Raw genomic sequence first — 22,953 nt, forward strand, 5'->3', positions numbered from 1 at the left:
TCCCAGGCTCAGCCGGCATCTCCATATAGTGCTGAGAGCTGCTGCCAGCCAGAGCTGACAATATTGAGCCAGATGGACCAATGGTCTCACTTGGTTTAAGGCAGCTTCCTATGTTCCCAGATATCTCTTATTAGCACTTACCTGCCTGGATGGTGGGCAGTGTGATTTGGCTTGGCCCGTGTTGGTTGGTAGCTGTGCAAGACACGTTGGTGAGGCTGGAGGTGGGGCCTGTCAATATCCCAATGATGGCCTGTCCCCAGGAGACTGAGGCTGCCTGCAGCTCAGAGCTGTTGAACTCCCCAGGAACGGTACGGTTTGGTAGGCGCCACTCGATTTCGGGTAAGGGGTTTCCCTCGGCTATGCAGTAACACGTTACTATTTCTCCAGTCCGTGACAAGGTGCAGTTCCCTTGAGGCAGGATCACTGGCTTATCTGCAAGGATGGCAGAGGGATATTTTAAAAACTAGAACAACCAGACGTCACAGTGTGTGTTCCCATGGTCCAAGCTGCTACACTTCCAAAAGCTTAAAGGGTTTTAAAATGTGCACTTAATGCAGCCTTGCAAATAAGTACTAGCCTGCAAGAGGTTTTTTATACCAGTTTACGGAGGCTAGTAGAGCAGGGAAGAAGACAGAGACGTGAAGGGCTGAAAAAGTGGGTGGGGAAATAGTTTTCCCCATTCCCCTGTCCCATCATTCAAATCTCTAGACAGAGATTGAATATACCACACACCACACATTTAAAGCACAAAACTTTTCCTCAAAGAATCTTGGGAACTGCAGTTAGGGGTGCTGAGAACTGTAGCCCTGTGATGGGTAAACTATAGTTCTCAGGATCATTGGGGGAAGTCATATGCTTTAAACTGGAGCGCCCCCCCCAATGTTGGGCGCATCTCGATGCCTCTGCTTAACATGCATTATTGGGCTGTGCCTGTTGGGCAGAAATTAATCCGGCAAAGCTTTCTCAGGCATGGAGATGCCATAACAGCAGCAACAACAAAAATCACCCATTGTGTTTTTACAAAAGCATAGGAGCTCCAGGCGAAGGAAAAGGTGGCAACTTGACGTCATAAACATGAACTTGGTGTGACTTGCCACTAAGCCATAAGTAGGCCACAGATAAATACGGTGATATTGAAACAAGAAATCAAAGCCTCTCCTTACACTCCACGTTGAGGTAGGTGGGCGGCGAGTCTTCCCCCATCCCGACATCATTCTCTGCAACACAGTGGTATGGCCCCGAGTCCCTCCGCACATCTGCCAGGGTCACCTCTGGCCCCACACCTGCTGCCCGCAGTGGTGCTTTGCGAGGCCCGAAGAACCACCGGTAACTGACAGCCGGGGGGTTGCTCTGGCTGCTGCATCGGAGGGTGACGCTGTCTCCTTCTTTCAGGTTGGGGTTCCCCATTACGGAGACGACAGCGTTTTTGGGAGAATCTGGAAGAGTCCGTCAGAGTAGGGCAGAGGTCAATGGAAACCCATTTTTGCTGCTAAGGATGCACACTTCATCCTACGCCTCACCTATTGATCCCAACGCCTCCGTCTGCACCTGCTGAATTTCTACCTTTTTTCTAGGAATTAAAGGTGCAGGATCACCAAAAGGGGGATAACACCATATAGTTGCAACGGGTGAGAGGGGCCACATACACACCATGTATTGAAAGCACACAGCTTTCCCGAAAGAATCATGGGCTGCTAGGAATTGTAGCACTGTGATGCTATAATTCTCAGGATTGTTTGGGGGGGGAGCCATGGGCTTTAAACACACGGTGGGGGTGTGCTAAATTGTGCTATAAACATCTTGTTTCTATGCTTCAAGTGGTTTAGAAAATTTGTTCAAACCCCTCCACCCTTTCCCAGACTTTCCTAAACTGCAGGAAGCTTTTCACCTTAGACTAAAAAACTTGCCCACTTTTATTTATAAAGTTAGCAAGTAACTAGTCCTCATGGTAGCTGGAAGAAACCGTCTTAACAATTTAAAATCAGAGCCGACTTTCAAGGGCAGAGCATCCATTGCTTTGAAGTGAAGGGGGCATTCTGACCGAATTTCCACCCACAGTACTGTGTCCAGACACTCACATTTAACCTGCAGGTAGATTCCATTGCTAGACTGTTGCTGGTTTGGGAAGGTGGCTGTGCACTGCAGGTATTTGCCATGATCTTTGTGCGAAGGGATGTAGCTGAGCCCCGATTCCGTCCGCCAGGAACCCCCAGCAAGACGTTCCTGGACTGTGGCAGCCTTGCCTCCCACAAGGTTCCAGGTCAGAGTAGGTGGAGCCAAGGGGCAGGTGTGCAGGGTTGAACAGGTGATCAGGGTGCGGTCGCCTTCGGTCAGTAAGCCTGGGTCACTCATCTCCAGTTGCGACGGAGTGTCTGCAAGCAAAAAGGCTACAAATCAGCCCAAGGACCACATTCCATTGTGAGAAATATTTCAGGGGGCACATGCCAGCGGTGGACGGGGCCAGGCCAGAGGCAAAAGTGGGCGGAGCATTCCTCTCCCACACCCTTCTCAAACTTGCGTCCAGGCACGCAAGAGGCATGATCAGAGTTCAAGGACATATTCCAGCCAGGCAAAATCTCTCAAGGAGGGTGGGAAGAAAGGGCAGTGAGGGGTGTGACCTGAGGATGGGGTGTGGTCTGGGAAGAGTCCTGAGGGCCAGAAAGAGATGGCAGGGCCAAATTTGGGGACTGGTCATGAAATTCCTCCACGAGCAAGCGAGAGACCAGGATGCAGCAGGGATGGGAAGGCAGGGGCCAGGAAGGCGGGCCGAGAGTGAGCCGGGCAGCAGGATGGGAAGGGGGTCTTCCAGGAGGAACTATAGTCACGTGACGCAGGGAGGGGGGAGGCTGAGCTCCCACCTAATCCTCCCCACAAAAAGGGGGTGTCGAGACCCATGGGTCATGTGACATGGGCAAGGAGAGCTTGGGGGGTCCTGGCCAGGTGGGGGGTGGAGATTGGGTCAGGTGGCCTGAGATGGGGCAGCTTGTAAGGTGAGGCCCCTATTTCAGGGTGGGGGTGATACCGGGGGGAGCTTGCCTCTTAGCAAAGTGGGTGGGGGGCGTTGGAGGGGAGCCCATGTGGGGAGAGGCAGGAGCCTTTGGGGAGGGTTGAGTTTGGTAGGAAGTTCTGAGGGTGGAAAGGGGGAGGAAGAGGCTCAGGGTAGAGCGAGAGGTTCTTGTTTTCATTTTTACTATGCATTTTGCGTTTTTATGTTGTGAAGCTTCCTGAGACCTGCGGGAATAGGGCAGTATGCAAGTTTAAATCACCATCATCATCAAATCACCATCACTACTCCCTGGCCTGGATGCACGGGTCCACCTCACCTGCTACGTCCACCCGGACCGTGACGTCGTAGAAGCGGTGTTTAACCGAATCGGGGTTGATCCAGACATAGTAGCTCATGGCATCCTCGCTGCGAACGGGGTTGATGCTAAGGGTGCAGTTCCCCATCTCTAGGTCTCCCAGGACCTCCGTCCGCCCTTGGTAATCCGACAGGACGCTGCCCTGGCTTTTGCTGTTGTAGATTTCAGGGTACCCTCTCGACCGGTACTGGTACCAAGCCACGCTGAACTTGCCACCCCAGGAATCGCGGGAACCCGGGAAGGTGAACGAGCAGGGAATGACCACGCAGGAGCCCTTCAGGGCTTGGATGGAGCTAGGCAGCATGGACGTCCAGGCATCAGAAACAGGGCTGTAAAACAGAACTGGAGAAAAAGGTGCGGGGATCAGGGAGAGAGTCTTTCAGTGGGTCTTTAAGTGGTTGTGGAATACTCAAGAGTACACAACACCAGTACCACTTTTCTTAGAAGGAAAGCATTGCTAAAGACCCAGTTCTATATTGTGCGACATGGACTTCCTGATAAGACCTGCCAGCAACAAGGAACCTACCTAGGAGACATGCCAATGGGAGACCGTTGCCGGAGAGTCTCATGTTGTGAAGCACCTCTGGGTTCGCAGCCCTGAGAGAGGCTCAGGGCTGGGGGAATGGGAAATCCGTCTCTTCTCCGTCATGCACAGCGAAGCCCGCGGGTGAGTTGGAAGAAGGAAAAGCTGGAGGAAATTAAAGAGAAGTCAAGAAAATCAGATGTGCGCCAACTTTGATTCTCCATGGGAGCCAGCATGGTGTAGTGGTTAGAGTGTTGAATTAGGACCTGGCAGACTAGGGGATGGAAGCCCCTTCAGAGCTCTCTGTCCCTCTTTGGTCTGCCGCTAGCTGGGCTAGTAACTTCTTCCCAGGCTAGTAACTTTAGTGAGCTTATTTGCAAGGCATGACCAAGGAACAGATTTGTTAAATGTTCTGGATTTTCTGAATTGCTGCCACGATGTTCAGACTGAGAGCTGTGTGTGTAAAGAAGCGTAAAGAGGCAGCTTGTCTTTAATGGACGTCCAGGATTTCACAAACCTTTGAAATACACAGTTGGACTCATACTTTGGCCTCTTTGTTTGGCCTAATTTACATGGCCTTTCCCCATTTTTTCTCCTGCACCGAACACACGTCTCAGCTGTCTTACAATGCAATCCAAGCCATGTCTGCTCAGAAGTAGGGTTGAAGGAGAAATTCAACCCAGTTTGCCTTCACAGGGGAACCTACATAATGCACAGTTCCCAAAACAATATGCAAACTGAAGCAGCCGTCCTTCGAAATCTGCCCTTTGAATTTTGCAATGCAGTTCTCCATCAAAGTATTGCGTACAAAGATGCATATACTGGGGTAAAGGGTGCAGAAAGATACAAACAGAAGCAAAAAAAGCATACAAAATTACAGAAAACCGCTTTGCATAAATATGCATAATAGGCGAAAATTGCACACGGAAAAGGTTAATATTAGGAAAAATTCGCACTAAAATGTGGGCGAATCCTCACGATAATTTTTAAAAATGAAGGTTCCCGGCTAATGAGGAAATGCAGGAAACTGGATTTAAAAGTGGGCAAATTAGAACCTGAGAAAAACCAAAATGGACAGATTTGCCCATCCCTACTCATAAGTAGGGACGCGGGTGGCGCTGTGGGTAAAACCTCAGTGCCTAGGACTTGCCGATCGTATGGTCGGCGGCTCGAATCCCCATGGCGGGGTGAGCTCCCGTCTTTCGGTCCCAGCTCCTGCCCACCTAGCAGTTCGAAAGCACCCCTAAGTGCAAGTAGATAAATAGGTACCCCTTTATAGCGAGAAGGTAAACGGCATTTCCGTGTGCTGCGCTGGTCTGGCTCGCCAGAGCAGCTTCGTCATGCTGGCCACGTGACCCGGAAGTGTCTTCGGACAGCGCTGGCTCCCGGCCTCTTAAGCGAGATGAGCATGCAACCCCAGAGTCGGTCACGACTGGCCCGTACGGGCAGGGGTACCTTTACCTTACTCATAAGTCCTACTAACTTCAATGGGGCTTACTCCCAGCCTTAGCTGGATATCCCAGAGGTGGAAAAGGCACAAAGAAGGGCAGTCAAAATGATCAGTTCTTCTATGACTGAAATATTACAATTGTTGGGGCTTTTTAATTTAGAGAAAAAAGTGAGGAATGGGGGAGCTTGGTAGAAGTGTATCAAACTAGCTTGATGTAGAGAAAGCAGACGGAACAAAGATTTTCTCCCTCCCTCATAATGCTAGAAGCTGCAGGCATCCAATTAAACAGAATGGTAGGAGATTCAGGGCAAGAGAACTGCAACAGAGCATCTCTGTCTTGCAAGGACTGAGACTGTTTTCATGCAAAAACAGAAGCTCTAGCACTGCCCTATGACCCTCACAAAGTAAGATTTAACCGCTAGTCGAATCAACTTTTGTATGTGGATTGGTGAGGTGGGGCAGCATCTAATCCTTTGCCTCAGGCAGCATAATATTTTGGGCTGCCCCTAACCACGAGGGGTGAAGCTCTGTGTTGCTGGATTCCTGCCCATCTCAAGGCTGTTGAAAGCCCATCCAAAAACCCCAGTTAAAGGGTCCCCTTTAACTTCCTTGCTGCAACATGAAGATGTCGAAACGCCAGGCTCGTGGCAAAAGTCTCCAAGGCCTGGAGAAACTGGGATAAAGGGCCTTGCAAAAGACTAAAATAGCGCAAGAAAGCACACCCCGCTGGGCTCCCTCCCTCGCCAGGAATTGCAAATTGATGGAAAGCAAAAGCTGACTATGGCAAATGTGTTGTGCAATGGGGCACTTTGACTCCCATCATTGCAGAATGCACAAAAAAGGATACATTTCCTACAAAAGAGACACAAAACTTTTGATTCCTGAATATCCTAAAGCATGGGTAGGCAAACTAAGGCCCAGGGGCCAGATCCGGCCCAATAGCCTTCTCAATCCGGCCCGTGGACAGTCCAGGAATCAGCGTGTTTTTACATGAGTAGAATGTGTGTTTTTATTTAAAATGCATCTCTGGGTTATTTGTGGGGCATAGGAATTTGTTCATTATTATTTTTCCAAAATATAGTCCGGCCCCCCACAAGGTTTGAGGGACAGTGGACTGGCCCCCTGCTGAAAAAGTTTGCTGACCCCTGTTAAAGCTATCCAATATTAGAAGCTGGAAAAGCCAGCCGTATATATATATATTTAAGCACAGGTTTTTATGGGCATTTCTTTTCTACATATTGTTTCCTCCTTCTTTGTATTCTTGCCCTCGCTTCCCTGTCCCCCACTCCCAATATTTGTACATTTCTAAGAGTAAACACAGCTTTTTTCTTTTTCTTTTTAGCAGGGGGGATACAGCTTATACCAAGTAAGCACATCTTGGGTGGGTGAGTATAGAAGTGTTTGTTCTGCGGTGCTTCCTCAATGTTACTACTGTCTGGAGCGGCACTCACTATAGCAGAACAACATCCCACCCCCCTGCACACACAAACCAGAATATTTGTAGGGCAAAAAGTTGCAGTATTTCAGCAGGATGTTATGGAGAATTGGAATCAAAGCAGTATGCCGACCACAAACAGTTACTGAATGCAGGACTTTTACACCCTGATGCCATCAATACATGTGGGCTCTGGGCACGTTACTACCTTAAAATTCAGCGCCACGTTCAGACCCTCCAAGTGTCCCTATTTTCTAGGGGTGTCCCTGATTTAGAGAAGCCATCCTGGTTTCTGATTTGATCCTGGAATGTCCCACTTTTCCTTAGGATGTCCCTATTTTCATTGGAGAAATGGTGGAGGGTATGGAGTTATCTAGTTAGCTAGTGATGTATGGAAGTGAGAGCTGGACCATAAAGAAGGCTGATCACCGAAGAATTGATGCTTTCAAATTATGGTGCTGGAGGAGACTCTTGAGAGTCCCATGGACTGCAAGAAGATCAAACCTATCCATTCTTAAGGAAATCAGCCCTGAGTGCTCACTGGAAGGACAGATCGTGAAGCTGAGGCTCCAATACTTTGGCCACCTCATGGGAAGAGAAGACTCCCTGGAAAAGACCCTGATGTTGGGAAAGATGGAGGGCACAAGGAGAAGGGGACGACAGAGGACGAGATGGTTGGACAGTGTTCTCAAAGCTACCAGCATGAGTTTGACCAAACTGCGGGAGGCAGTGGAAGACAGGAGTGCCTGGTGTGCTCTGGTCCATGGGGTCATGAAGAGTCGGACATGACTAAATGACTAAACAGCAACAACAACAACATGGAGTTATCTGACCCCCGAGCTGTCTGAAAGCAATCCTGTATTAGGGAAGTTTTTTTAGAAAAATGTTTAATGTTTTATTATGTTTTTATATATGCTGGAAGCTGCCCAGAGCGGCTGGGGCAACCCAGTAAGATGTGTGGGGTATAAATAGTACAATTATCATGATGGAAAGCGACGTCCCTATTTTCATTGGAGAAATGTTGGAGGGTATGCACATTCACGACACAATGATACCACTTTAAACAGTCAAGGCTTCTCCCCCAAAGAATTCTGGGACCTGTAGTTTGTTAAGGGTGATGAGAGTTGTGACCAGTCCCCCATTCCTCTCACAGAGCTACAATTCACAGAGCAGTTTAACAACCGATGCCTCTTTTTTCAGCGTGCTCTGGAAACTGTACATCTGGAAAGAGAACGGGATGTGTGCGTCTGTTAACAACTCTCAGCCCCTTTCACAAACTACAGCTCCCAGAATTCTTTGGGGGAATGCCATGACTGTTCAAAGTGGTCTCATATTGCTTTAGAGCAGGCATCCCCAACCTGCGGCTCTCCAGATGTTTTGGCCTACAACTCCCATGATCCCTAGCTAACAGGACCAGTGGTCAGGGATGATGGGAATTGTAGTCCAAAACATCCCGAAGGCCGAAGGTTGGGGATGCCTGCTTTAGAGGCATGGTGTGAATCGGACTCACATTTACCAACTTTGGCACAATGTTTTCCCATAATATTTTGTTCTATAGCAGGAGTCAGCAAACTTTTTCAGCAGGGGGCTGGTCCACTGTCCCTCAGACCTTGTGCGGGGCCAGACTATATTTTTTGTGGGGGAAATGAACAAATTCCTGTGCCCCACAAACAGTGGCGTAGCGTGGGGGGTGCAGGGGGGGCGGGCCGCACCGGGCGCAACATCTGGGGTTAGGGCAAATCCATGGGTTAGGGGGCGCAAATCCACGGGTTAGGGGGCGCAAATTACTTGCCTTGCCCCGGGTGCTGACAACCGACGCTACGCCACTGCCCACAAATAACCTAGAGATGCATTTTAAATAAAAGCACACATTCTACTCATGTAAAAACACGCTGATTCCAGGACCATCCGCGGGCCGGATTTAGAAGGCAACTGGGCCGGATCCAGCCCCCGGGCCTTAGTTTGCCTACCCATGTTCTATAGGGAGGGGAAACATTCTTTTTATCGATTCGGATTGGAACTGGCTTTGGGTGAAATGCATCGAAATGCAGTATTTCGGACAGGATAGAAGCTGGCTGTGTGTGCACCACTTCCTAAGCGAGTGGTGGGAGCACACTGGGTGTGGTGAGAGCCACCTCAAACCCCAAGCCGCCTCTGGATAGAACAGGTTTGCTCTGGAGTTCATCCACAGGCTCACTGGGATGCAGCAGGCACACACAGAGAGACACACACAGAGAGGCGCGTGAGCCAGTGAGCGCTTGGCCCCCGAAGGTGCTGGCAGGCTGCCAAGTCCCAGCTCCCAGCCTCTGTGGGGAGCACCAGAACCTCAAACGCCAGGCAGTCACCTCTAGCACGGCTCAGTTAATTGTTGCCTGCAGCTGAGCGCCCCCCAATCCTTTGAGATAGCCCACTCCCCTCCACAGAAAAACACACACAAACCAAACAGCAGCTGCCCCCTCCTCTCTGCTTGCTGCCAAGTGACAGACATCTGCCCCCTCCCCTCGCTCAGGCCTGCAGCCCACCACAGAGGCAGGGCTCTGTGTCATCGGCAGCATCACCACCAAGAGCGCACAATGTTCTAGCGATGCACGGAGAGGTGGCCTCGGGGCGATCTAGCTGCTGTCCACACCGATTTGAAGCCGCTGCCTCTCACCCCCCATCCCCTCCCTTGCTTGCACCCCGCCGGCTAAATGGTGCTTAATTTCTAAAGCAAAAGGGGGGGGGGGGAGAGGCAGTTGCAAAGTTACGCCTTCCCATCTGAAAAAAAAGAGGTTGCCCTGATGAGTGGAGGCTGTCTATGACTCATTGAGGGCGCTGCACATGTTGTGTGTTCTCTCCCTTCCTAAGCGAAGTCCGCCGCTTGTGGCATTCGCATTCTCCAACCCCATCTACATACAGGCCGGGAGCCGCTAGCTGTGGCTTCCCAAAGGACATGCGCTGTGTGGGGGCGAGGTTGCCAACTGACCGGCCTGGCCTATTGTTGCTGTGCTTTTCAAAGCAACTTGATGGCCCACAGACTGTCTCGCCAGAGTGGTGCATGCTTTAGTTATCTCTCACTTGGACTACTGCAATGTGCTCTACGTGGGGCTACCTTTGAAAGTGAGCCGGAAACTACAATTAATCCAGAATGTGGCAGCTAGACGGGTGAGTGGGAGTGGCCGTTGAGACCATATAACACCAGTTCTGAAACACATTGGCTCCCAGAATGTTTCCAAGCACAATTCAAAGTCTTGGTCGTGACCTTTAAAGCCCTAAATGCCCTCCGCCCAGTATACCTGAAGGAGTGTCTCCACCCCCTCGTTCAGCTGAGGTCCAGCTCCGAGGGCCTTCTGGCAGTTCCCTCACTGCGAGAAGTGAGGTTACAGGGAACCAGGCAGAGGGCCTTCTTGGTAGCAGCGCCCACCCTGTGGAACGCCCTCCCATCAGATATCAAGGAAATAAGCAACTCTCTGACTTTTAGAAGACATCTGAAGGCAGCCCTGTTTAGGGAAGTTTTTAATGTTTGATGTTTTATCATGTTTTTAATATTCTGTTGGGAGCTGTTCAGAGTGGCTGGGGAAACCCAGCCAGATGGGCGGAGTATAAATAATAAATTATTATTATTGTTATTATTATTATGGGTCGAACTCCCTTGACCCAGGGCAGCTGGTGGCGCAATGGGTTAGTGTGTGTGGCTATTAACCAGAAGGTAAGTCATTTGAGCCCACCCAGGGGTGGCTATGGACAGGATTCTTGGGTTCCATGGGGTTAGGCTAGATGACCCCCCAAGGTTATCTCAAACTCAACAATTCTGTGAGTTTATTCCTCTTTTTTAAACCATCTCCTGCTACTGTCTGCAGATTATCCTGTTGTTCAAAGGCAAAGGGGAAAGAGCTGGGCAGGGAGGTTGGCATCCCTAACACTCTATGCATGAACTCGTGTCCAGAATAGGCATACATACCCAAGGATCACATGTTCTGAATTTTAAATTGCTGTCACCCACTATTGTGAAGAGCAGTATAATAATAATTAATATGTTGAGCTGTATGTGGGTTGCAAGCTCATCTTATGCAGTGTGTGCTTTCTGGATAAGAAATGGGCGAGGTGCAAAGTAGCCATAGGGGAGGGGATACTCTGTACATTCTCAGGAGCACCCTGTACTTTAGTATCCTCCCTTGTTCCAGGGATGGGTGCGATTCAGTTTAAATCTTGCCACTCAGCTACAACTCCCTACAAGCAATCCTTTATTCATTCAACAAAACGTAGATGCCGCTTGGTTGTAAACAGAAACTCTCGGAGGTTTAGAAAAACAAACGTTAGCATTGTCGATAAAAGACAAATGCTAAAAATGGATATTTTGAAAATTGGAAACATAATGAAAATCAACAATAAGCTAATGCAAAATACAAAATTAAAATGCATGCCAGCACCCTACATGTCTGGAAACAAAAATGCTGCAAGCAGGCACCAAAACGAGTGCAGGGAAGGCAATGTCAATAGGCAGAGAGTTCCGAAACGTAGGTGCTGCTATGCTAAAAGGTCAATTTTTTTGAAGAAAAAAAAATCTGTAAGAGGACCAGTCCTACAGACTGAAGCAGCCCTCAGGTAACCTGGTCCCAAGCTGTTAAGGGCTTTATATACCAAGAGTAACACCCTGAACGTGGTTGGGTATCAAATGGACAGCCAGTGTTCTGCGTGCCCCTTTCTTTATCCATCTCTGCCCACGTCCTGTCTGCTTGTTTCTTACTCCTGTCCTCTGCAGCCCTCAGTGTGTGCTGGCTTTCTAGCCTCAGCCATTTCCTGCACCCTGCCTTGCATGTGCGTAGGCCCTTTGTGAACAAGAGGCTCATGCAGAGGTTTCTCCCTTGGGATCGAAGCAGCCGGCTCGGTGGCCGGTGATCCCCAACATCTCCAAGTAGGGCTGGGGGAAAAGATCCTGTCTGAGATCCTGGAGAGCTGCTGCTAGTCAAATACTGAGAGATGGACCAAGCTGCCTCCAGAGCAGGGCTGCTGCTTCCTCTGCATCTCCCTGCTTCACATCAGCCCTGCTGCCCACTCTATCCAGCCCCTGAGAGTTGACAAGTTTTGGCAGGCTTCCAACCATCAAGCGATATGCAAATTCAAAGAAATATAGGTGGGTGTGCTCCTGCACCCAGTCTTGTATTTAACTACTTGCCTGGTCGCCACAGGTGACCAGGAATTCCATGCAAGCGAGTAAGCAGGCTGGTAGAAGAGGGACCGATCACTTCAGAGCTGCCATTGAGGGTCAACCTAGTTGGTCATCTGCTTGGAGACCACATCCCAGTTGCGGGCTCACTGACCTGATCTTTCTCTTCCCCACTGCAAGCTCCTTGTCCACCATCCCTCGTTCTGGCTCAGTAAACCAAGGAGGATCAGTAGATGCCTCTGCCTACCTGCTCACTCGTTAGCTTTGGTTTTTTGCCTGCCGAGGAGCAGGGTGTGATGATAACAGCAGGGGAGACCAAGGCTCATAGTGAGAGGGGGCAGGTGAGCTTGTCCCAAGGCACTAAGGGCTTTATATACTATTTGTGACACCTTGAACAGGGTGTGTGGTGATCTGTCTCTGCTCCACCAGCCCTCTTGGTGGAAGTCGGTTGTTGACGTTGTTATGAACCTGCTCAGCATGTAGAGCAAGGATGGGCAACCTGTGGCCTTCCAAAACATTCCCATCAGCCACAGCTGGCATGGCTAATGCTCAGGAAGGATGGGAGTTGGAGTCCAGCAAGAGACATTTTGCCTTGCAACTTCATGGTTGATTCTTCAGTTCAGATTCTCAGGGCTTCTGAATTTAAAGACCTTGCGAGCATTTCGCAGGCTGTTCTCCTTTCTGTTTGGATCCTTGGGGGTTACATACCAACAACATCTGGAAGGCCACAGGTTCCTCTTCCCTGGTCTAAAAGTTCCTGCTCAAGTCCTGCTTGTGTAAGCAATAACACGCAACACGGTGGCTAATAATTTGTTTTTGTTTAGTCGTTTAGTCATGTCCGACTCTTCGTGACCCCATGGACCAGAGCATGCCAGGCACGCCTGTCTTCCACTGAATCTTTATAACACAATATTCTTTCAAAGTTCATAAACAGAAGAACTATATATATAAAGGAAAACACAAAGAATGAGATTCAAATGAATGTTAGGCTCAGTCAGTCTCTAAGGTGGAGGCAAAAAGCCTTTCCAAAGTCAATGTCCTACAATTGTGTGATGGTAGGCGCTCTGGGAGTACTCCGAGCACAGCAGCAAACAGAACAGTTTTCCCAGATAATAAACTGTTTCAAAGATTATTCTTCATCAGCAAACAACTGCCCTAAAAGGTACAACAAATAGCCATGTATCAGCAATCACCGAAAAGTGTAGCAAGCTGCTGCTGAAGAATCATATTTGAACAGTTTACTTATTTGTGGTTTCCTATCTATCTATCTATCTATCTATCTATCTATCTATCTATCTAATTATTCTGCTTACGAACTTTGAAACAATATTATGTTATAAAGATTCAGTTAGCATATTATTAGCCATCGTGTTGCGTGTTGTTGTTTAGGCTGTTCTGTTTTTGCACACAAGTCCTACTTGTGGGCTGGCCTCCGTGAGAACAGGATACTGGGCTAGATGCTCGGCTGCGAAAGTTCTAATAGCGAAAGGATGGAAGACTGAAGAAACCCCAACTAAAGAATCATGGCAAGAAAAATTGATGGACTATGCAGACCTGGCAAAACTGACATATAAGCTACGAGACAAAGATAACTGTGACTTTAAAGAGAATGGGAACCCTTTACAAGACACAACAAAGCGAACTGGACTCCTTGGCTGGCTTTGAATAAACATTCACAAACTTTTTATTGATAATAATCAGCTAAATAGTTTGAGGATCTATACAACTGCGTAACATGCAGAAAACAGCATTCTCAGAGAAATCAAAGACTGGAACTGAGGGAAGCCAGGGGGTGGGGGAGGGTGGGGTGAGGGAGGAAAAATGGGGGAAAAAATAAGGATGATATGTTTCTGGATAATATGTTTTGTTTTAATTATGAATAAAAAAGAGTTTTTATTTTTTAAAAAAATATATGTTTTTTGTCTTTGGTCCAGCAGGGTTCTCCTAGCTGCAGGAAATTAAAATGTCAGTCACCCAGCTGAAGTGTCCTTCCAGCCTGCCATTCTGACCAACCCCAGGAGGCGGGATATAGCCACCCTTTTATTTTCCCACAATGCCCTAACTGTAGCACCACTCTGGGGCATTGTGGGAAATTAAATGGGTGACCACTTCCTGCCTCCTTCTGCAGCTTAGAGAGCTGCTACCATAGCCTGGTAAACCTGCCCACTGACCGAGGAGTGGGGACATCAGATGGCATTTCACTCAAGTCCCTCCCTCCCCCCCCCCAAAAAAAAAACCCCACACACCCTGGAACAGGACCTGCCTAGTATTCTGATTAATGTTAAAATTATTTTTCTGGCTTTTCTGGATGAAGAAGTCGAGGGGAGGTTGGGGCTGCTGGCTTTCAGGAACCACAACCCATATTTGCTAACATTGAACATGGATTTGGAAATCTGCCTGGACATTTTCAAATGCACATGAAATTTTCGGTTCAGTATCCCATTGCTGACAAACCTACTAATGGTCATCCATATAAATTGCAGCACACAGACTAGCACTGAAAAAAACAACAAACGATTGAAAGGCAAAAGGCCACACACAGGCACACTTTCAAAAAAACAAAACAAGTTATCTATGCAGCTGTAATTACAAGCCCTTCGATCTGTTCTGACACACCCCTCTCTCTTTCTCTGCAAAACTCCCTCTCTCTGTCCCTATGGGCTCCCTCTCCCAAACCATTCCTATCTCCACCCACCCTGACCTTATCTGTTCATCTCTGCTCCTGGCATACATTGCTCCCTGGACATTTAAAACTATCTGTCTCCCTGCTGTGGACATTCATGTGCGCCGGCATCACGGATCCTCAAATCCCCATCTCCCTGCTTATTTTTCTCTCCCCAACATCTTCCCACCTCAGGCAAGAGGTTGGGCCAAGAACATGGGTAGGCAACCTAAGACCCGGAGGCCAGATCCGGCCCAATCGCCTTCTAAATCCAGCCCGCGGACAGTCCGGGAATCAGTGTGTTTTTACATGAGTAGAATGGGTCCTTTTATTTCAAATGCATCTCTGGGTTATTTGCGGGGCATAGGAATTCATTTCCCCCCCCAAAATATAGTCCGGCCCCCCACAAGGTCTGAGGGATAGTGGACCGGCCCCCTGCTGAAAAAGTTTGCTGAACCCTGTCCAAGAGGATAACAGTCCAAGGGCCAATGTGGCATAGTGGTTAGAGTGTCAGGACTAGGACCTGGGAGACCAGGGTTCGAATCCCCACTCAGCCAGGAATCCCACTGGGTGACCTTCCTCAACATCAGCCCTCCAGATGTTTTTGGCCTACAACTCCCATGATCCCTAGCTAGCAGGACCAGTGGTCAGGGATGATGGGAATTGTAGTCTCAAAACATGGGCCGAGGTTGAGGACTCCTGCCTTGGGCCAATCACGACCTCTCAGGCTAACCTTCCTCACAGGGTTGTCGTGGGGATTAGATGAGGAGAGAGAGAACCACGTTTTGCCACCTTGATCTCCTTAGAGAAAAAATATGGGATGTGAACGCAATAAATACATAACACAACCTGACCAGGGTTGGGCAAACAGGTCTACTTCAGTTTCTCATTTTTCCAAACATCCACATTCCCACATCAGTTTGCAATGTATTTTTATTTTTTAGTTCAGCATTTTAGTTGCTCCTAACATACGCATGCACATATGTAATTTTTGCCTAACGTAACACATTTTTCCAAAGCAGCTTCCACAGCAAAACCAAACTTCCAGTTTGGGGGCAAGCAAACCTGACTATGGGCTTCTCTAAGGTGGTCGTTCAATTAAGGCCGAAATCCTACAAATACTTTACCTGAGAGCATGCCCCATCACTGGCGCCAAGTCCAGGGGGCCCAGACATTCAAATCCCCCCCCCCGGTACTTTCCATATCTTGGAAAATATGGCATTGTCACAGTCCAAGACCACATGCTAGCCAGCCAAAAGCACTCAAGAGGGGCCAGAAAAAGGGTGTGGCCTGGGAAGAACTCCAGGGGCCACACAGAGAGACCTTGAGGGCCATATCTGCTCTCCTTAGGCCTGTGGCTCCCCACCCCTGAATTAAACAATGAAATCTGCATACCTTTACATACTTGAGGGGAGGGGAATCATTCTAAAGAAATGGAGCATAGTGCGAGACCAGGGTTCAAATTCCCACTTAACTGGGAAACTAACTGGGAGACCATGGGCTAGTCACTACCTGTCAGCCCTGCCTACCTCACAGGGTTGTTGAGAGGATTAAATGAGATGGGGAAGAAGCACCTTCAGCTCCTTGGAGACAAAGGTGGGATATGAATAAAACAAACAGCAAACAACAACAACAACGGCCCACACCCCCTACTTTCTTGTTCATGGGTCAAATACAGCAGGCATCCTCTTAAGAAGAGGCAAAGACCCCTGTTCAAAAAATGTGGGAAATCACCATTTCATTTTAAAGTATTTTCAGCCACCCACAACATTTCTCATCGATCCATCCAACCGATTGACCGTATTGCAGCCCTGGAAAACTCCCTGTTTTTGTTTGAAGTGTGACTTTCTCCGAATGTCGTGGGCATGGGAGGGAAGTAGTGGCTAGTGGCTAGAGGCTTAGAGCAAAGGGCAGAGTTCTTCTGGGGCCTTTTATCCCTCCGCCTGAGAGGGCAGCAGAGTCTTAGCAGCTTCTCTCCTGTTGTTGTCCTTATCTGTGGGAGGGATCTGGGGGTCTATGCTGGTTTTTCCTTTGAAGGCGGTGGGGGAGTTAATCCAGCCCAGGATTCTCGAAACGGGGTCCTAGAGGGGCGAGGAGAGGATTCTTTGCAGACTCGAGCTGGGAGTTTGAAAGAATGCGCTTTCCCTAGCTCTCAAAATCTCCGCAGATTTGAGGGCGAGGGAAAGCCTCTTGGGTTCTGCCTTCAGCTACAGGAGGGGAGCAGCGGTGTGGGTAGGGGGTAAGAGAAGAAGAAGAAGAGGAGGAGGAGGAGGAGGAGGAGAAGAGGAAGAAGAAGAAGAAGAAGAAGAAGAAGAAGAAGAAGAAGAAGAAGAAGAAGAAGAAGAAGAAGAGAAGAAGAAGGGCTAGCCTGGCAAGGTCCCCACCTCGGACTCCTGGGTTCTTTCCTCTAGTAAACAACTAGTAAACACTTCTCCCTCTCCCAAGCTTTGCTCCCAAGCGACCCCCAACCGAGATAAGAATGCCCCTTCCCGACCCATCCCAACACACATCCCTCCAAAGGACTCACCTATCACAGACCAGGGGGGTCTCCAGCTGCTGCCCCCCAGCACCTCCAAGCGGGGCAGCTTCCTCCTCACGCTCTATTTCTTCCTCTCTGTGTGTCATTCTCTTTATCATTTCATCCCTCCCTCCCTCCCTCTCGTGTCCTCTCCCCGCTCCTGCCAACTATAAATAATCACTTCTCTCTCTCTCCCTCATTCTCTCTCTCTCTCTCTCTCTCTCTCTGGCCCAGGGCGCTGCAAAGTTTCTGCGCTCCGCTGCTTCCAGCCTTCAGCACCAATTGGCCTTCACTCGCCAACCTGCCTCGCTACCTGCTGGTTTTACCGGCAAAGAGGAATGTTTGGCTATGTGCTCCCGGAGCCGCTGTCCTTTTGAACGCGCACGTCCCCGAACCTTGCACTTTCCCGGTTAAGGAATGTGTACAAAAAAGCCACGCTCTGGGGTGAAAGCGTGCGTAAAAATGCACGCATGGTTGTGGCAACGGCGTGCGAAGGTGCATTATACGAGGGGGAATTTCTTGCAGGCAGATATGAGGCAGAAATGGCGTGGAAACGTGTGTTTATCGGGAGAGATTTGGGCTAAAACGCTGAAGTTTCATGAGGAAGAGAAAGCGAAAGAGAGAGAGAGAGATCTGAATTTAGGATTGAGGAAATTAAAAACAGAGAGAAACGGAAATTGACACATTCGCAGATCCCTCCACTCACCCTTGGCTCAATCTACCTGGAAGGGTTGTTGTTGTGGGGCTAAAAGGGGGAGAGGGAGAACTCTGTATGCCACTTCGAGCTCCTTAAAGGACAAGTGGAATATAAACAAACAAACAAATTCACTCAGCATTTCTAAAATGTGATTGGGAGCCGTGGCTTCCAGCCTTTATGAATCTAGCATCCAACACAAGTCTAAAGCATAAGACCCTGCCTGGGGAGATGGTGGTCTCTCCTTTACTGGTGGTATGTAAGCAGAGGCTGTGCGGCCATCTGTCAGCAATGCTGTAGGTGCAAGATCCCTGCACTGAGCCAGGAGTCAGGCTGCATGGCCTTCTGGGACCCCTTCCAGTTCTGAAAGGCTATTTATTTCCCTTCTGTTTCTCCTCTCCTCTCTCCTTCCTTTCCCTTTTGCTCCATTCTCATTTTCTGATGTCGTTTCAGCACAACAGGGACCCTCTGTTAAAGGCCAACGCCGATAGAACTGGGATCAGCCTGGAGTTCAAATCATGCATTTTTTTGATCCGGGTTGGCATCCCCTGTTCAGGGGAGACTCACTGAAACAGCTAAAGTCGGCCCATTAGTTTCAATGAGCCTACTCTGAGCACGATTTGAGTTGGCCAGAACCCCCATCTGTTTATTTTGTAAAAACCGTATATATATTAAATGTTTCTTACTGCTCCTTATGGTGGTAGTGATGCTATTGCAGCTCAGGCCCAGCTCACTCATTCAGGGGAATCTGTGGGTCCTCCGAATGCCGCTGGACTGCAACTCCCAGTGTAGGCCCCTGCCTGGTGTCAATCGGCAGTGAGTTCCAAAGTATAAGTGCTGCCACATCACTTTCTCACAAAGGCGGAACGAGGATCACGTGGTGCCCAGAAGCAGTGCCAGCTCTGCCCATATGACTGTGAGTTCTTACCCACCACAGCTGCAACTTCCTGTGGAACAAAGTTTTGGTGCCACTCACATCCTCAGTGTAACAGCTTCGATACATCATTTCATTCATGGCCTTTGGAAGGCAAGCATCTGCAGAAGTGCTAAAAAATGGACTGTGCCACTTCAAGTTAGAGTTGAGCACATTTTTTAAAAAATGCTCGTTTACATTTTTTTTTTTAAAAAACTAACCTTCGTCCAGATCGAAAGGGCTGGCAAAGGGCTATGTTAGTTTTCTCCTTCCAGGGAGTGGGTTTGTTTTTAAAGGTAGGGGAGCATCTAAACTTGTTTCCCCCCACCTCCAGCCTGAAGTGGTACAGTCCATTTCACCCTCCCCACATATCCTCCTCCGACCAGACCTGAGAGACAAATCATCAAGTGGTCAACACCCATCTGTTCACAAGCATCCTGTGGCATGGCTAGGCAAGGCCAACTGCGCATGGGGTTGGGTGGGGGAGAGAGCATATGCTTCACATCTAGGAAAAGAGGCGACAGTGCTCAAAGGCGTGATGTCTGATCTGGATACTTTTCTCCCTAATCCACGATGTGAAAATTATCCATAATTATCCCCCACGGTAAGGGAGACGCACTCTGTACCTGCACAGAGGTGCTGTTGTGTATTCTTACTCCCTGCGTTGCTAGCCTGACCCCGGCATTGAAGACTGATGCAGGAACCAGCCCCTGGCAACAAGTTAAGGACCAGTGCAGGATGGTGATGCTGGCAAATGTGGGTTCAGGTTGGCTGCAGGTTTAAGATTTGACTCAATGTGCAAAGCCGAGCCAAGAGCCAGGAATTTAACAGGGAATTCCAATGCCGTGTTTATGTGGCAGCAACCCTCCTGTATATTCAGTGAGGTTTATTCCACAGACCCTAGTAAGTGTGCCTAGGATGGCATACCCTCCAACATTTCTCTGATGGAAATAGTGACGTCCTATTCCATAATAAATAGTAATAATAATACCCTGCTCATCTGACTGGGTTTTCCCCAGCCACTCTGGGCGGCTTCCAACATATATAAAAGCATAATAAAACATTTAAAAACTTCCCTACACAGGGCAATGTCTTCTAAAGGTTGTCTAGCTACTTATCTACATAGCTTGGAGGGTCGCATAGCTCCATACCCGCCAACATTTCTCTGATGAAAATAGGAATGTCCTAAGGAAAAGCGGGATATTCTAGGATCAAATCAGAATCCGGGACGGCTTCTGTAAATCCAGGACTGTCCCTGGAAAATAGGGACACTTGAAGAGTCTGGGATGGCAGCCTTCAATGCCCATGGCATTTTTGTGTGCTTCACTTTGGCTGGCTTGTTCCCGCTGCACACAGATGCAAGAGAAATGCAAGTGATTTGTGAAATACAGTGGAAATCCCTATACACTTGTTTACAGAATCAGAGTCATGTGGGACTCCCTCTAGTGGTTTTGTTTTTTAAAAAACAAAACAAAAACACTTTGTGGGCATTGATCTCTCTTGGTCTCGGTCTCTCTCTCACCGCCAAACACTCACTCTCGCTTCTCCATACCAAAACTTCCCAATGTCACTATTTTCTAGGGCAAGCCCCCATTTCCTGATCTGGGGAAAAAACATCCTCTCACTGCTGCTTTTTGGGGGTTGAGGTTAGAGATGCCTTTGGGGGGATAACATACTGTGCCTATGTCTGCACTAGAATCAGGCAAAGGCAAACAAACACACACCCTGGAAACTCTAGCTCACTGGTCTGCTGTTGGTGAGTTAGGACCCACTAGTCCACTGTTGGAAGGACAGATCATGAAGCTGAGGCTCCAATACTTTGGCCACCTCATGAGAAGAGAAGACTCCCTGGAAAAGACCCTGATGTTGGGAAAGATGGAGGGCACAAGGAGAAGAGGACGACAGAGGACGAGATGGTTGGATAGTGTTCTCGAAGCTACCAGCATGAGTTTGACCAAACTGCGGGAGGCAGTGGAAGACAGGAGTGCCTGGTGTGCTCTGATCCATGGGGTCATGATGAGTCGGACACAACTAAACGACTAAACAACAACAAGTCCACTGTTTCCCAAACTTGGGTTTCCAGCTGTTTTTGGACTACAATTTCCATCATCCCCGACCTGCTAACTATGGATGATGGGAGTTCCAGTCCAAAAACAAGCTGGAGACCCAAGTTTGGGAAACCATGGACTAGTGGATCACAGCCTGATCCAAGGTGGGTCGCAACAGGGACACTTCCCACCATGCAAATATATGGTAAAAAGATGAAGCGATGGGTCCCCAAATGCATGTTTAAGTTAAAAGCGGGGCTGGATCTGGAAAGGTAGGAGACTGCAGCTCCAGAAGACGGATCTCTGAGAGAGGGAGTGTGGCAAGAGATGCATTTGGACCCAGGACTCCTGCCTCTAGGCATGGGGCCTGCTTTTTTTTAAAGCACGGCTGGTTTGTTGTGGTTGCATTGTTATTGTTTATCATGTGGTCATAGGAAGATGTCGCAAGCAGGCAGGGCCGGCTCTGCTGTTAGGCAGAGCTAGGGCTGGTCCACACTTCCTTTCGTCTCGTGATTTCTAGCCACGGGTCCAAGAGATTCTATTTTTTGTCCCACTATTTTGTTCCCTTGGAAACCAACAAATGGAGCCATCAAGGCAGGACTTTAGTGCAGAAACCCAGAGCCCCATTTAGCAGGGCTGCCTTACCACCGGTGCTTTTCATCTAGGTAAAAACAAAGTGCTGGTATTCACTGGCCAGAAGAGTGTTGACTTGCTCCCCCCCCCCCCACATGGAGGGAGCACAGTCATGTGATGTGTTGATGTGCTGCCCCCTGCCAAAACATATTGGGGGAGCCGAAGCCCCCTCTGCCCCCTATACCCAGCACCGCTGCCAGCAAGCAGGTGGAGGAGGGGCGTGGCCTGAAGCCAAGGCTGGGCAGTGAGGTCAGGCTAGCCGCTTGATGCTCCTTTGCCCACCCACCCAGGTGAATAGGCCTCCCCTGCCCGGCTTTGAGAAGGAGGCAGCAGAGCTCCAGGATCCTGTCATAGCATTGCACCCCTAAGTGAGGCAAATGCTTCCTGGCCTTGCGGAAGGAGATGCGATGCTTTGAAGGGGTCAGAGAGTCTTTCCACCTCCCCCCCCCAAAAAAAGTGGTGGTACTGTGTATTGCTGCATTCCGCCAGGAAAAAGCACTGCTTCCCACATTTTGAGGTAAGATAAGCAATGCCCATTAGTTGCTGGTATGCGATTGAATCCCACCACTTCTAAAGCGAGGGCTTTCCACAAGACTGTAAAGACTGGTGTCTAAGGGCCTTGCCAGACCGTTGCTAAATTTGTGCAGGATTCAATCACATGATTTCAGGCCCTGCGATTCAAGTTGTTTTGGTGCTTTCGTGCAAGAAACCTGCTTGCACACACCCCCCCCCCACACACTCCAGGACTCTTTTGCAATAAAGAAATGGAAAATGCACTGGAAAGTGTGAGAGAACAGCAGCTTGGCACAATGTTGTCTAACCTCCCAGCAAGCAAAATGGAACGAATGCTCAATAAACAGCCATCTAACCTCCCTGCGAAGTTTGTGCAAACTGATCAGGATGAATGCTCAACAAGCAAGTCACCTGGAAGTGAGCTAAGATTACTTAAGTGCACCTCTGCCCCAGAGTCATTATAGAGGATCACCAGGGGCAGTTTCATTCCATGGGAGAACAGAGGTGTGAGTGTCAGGCAGTCTTGCCCTGCACTCCTCAAGCCAGAGTCTGCTAAAGCTCCCATCATTCCCAGCCAGCATGGCCAATGAGATGGGCAAATCAATTGATTTTGGTTTCTTTCAGTTTCCCAGCCTTAAATTCAGCACTCCATGTTCCCACATCAGTTTGTGTGTTTTTTTTTAAAAAAAGTCCTCATGAAAACCTGCCAGCATTTTAGGGCAAATTTATCCTAATAGGCACATTTTTGCATGCAATTTAATAATAATAATAATTGTGCATGATATACACACTTTTGCAAAGTGCTCCCCCCCCCAATATAATGCATTTTTAATGTCCCTTTCACCAACATATCCATTTTTATGGACACTTTGCCCCAGAATATGAAGTTGGCTGGAGGGCTGCATTGCAACATTTGGAGAAACGCTGTGCAGTATTTGGAAATCCACAAACGGCTTGATAAATCTCTGGTGGCAATTAAAATGGGGACATTTTCATCCCCATGAAGAGTTCACATATTGCTTCAGAAAGTGTGAAATGGGTAGATTTTCCTTTAAA

General features: G+C 48.7%; 1 protein-coding gene across 5 annotated transcripts in view; it reads right to left on the reverse strand.

The window, feature by feature from the left end:
• LOC310768708 (B-cell receptor CD22-like) overlaps positions 1–22,953 on the reverse strand; it is a 31,047-nt gene that overhangs the window by 4,920 nt on the left and 3,174 nt on the right. For 3 of the 5 annotated variants that reach the window (XM_083627387.1, XM_083627384.1, XM_083627388.1), the window contains exons 1-6: positions 17,106–17,219; positions 3,889–4,050; positions 3,324–3,704; positions 2,079–2,372; positions 1,164–1,436; positions 142–432 (exon numbers count right to left, since the gene is read on the reverse strand). In XM_083627387.1, the coding sequence (XP_083483513.1) occupies positions 142–432; positions 1,164–1,436; positions 2,079–2,372; positions 3,324–3,704; positions 3,889–3,931 (1,282 nt within the window). In that variant the 5' untranslated portion in view covers positions 3,932–4,050; positions 17,106–17,219. Of the gene's footprint in view, positions 1–141; positions 433–1,163; positions 1,437–2,078; positions 2,373–3,323; positions 3,705–3,888; positions 4,051–17,105; positions 17,220–18,524; positions 18,642–22,953 lie in introns of those variants that run through there. The other 2 variants (XM_083627385.1, XM_083627386.1) reach the window with 2 other exon arrangements.

This window comes from Podarcis filfolensis (assembly GCF_964270895.1).
Source record: "Podarcis filfolensis genome assembly, chromosome: 8".
NCBI classification, from domain to species: Eukaryota; Metazoa; Chordata; class Lepidosauria; order Squamata; family Lacertidae; genus Podarcis; species Podarcis filfolensis.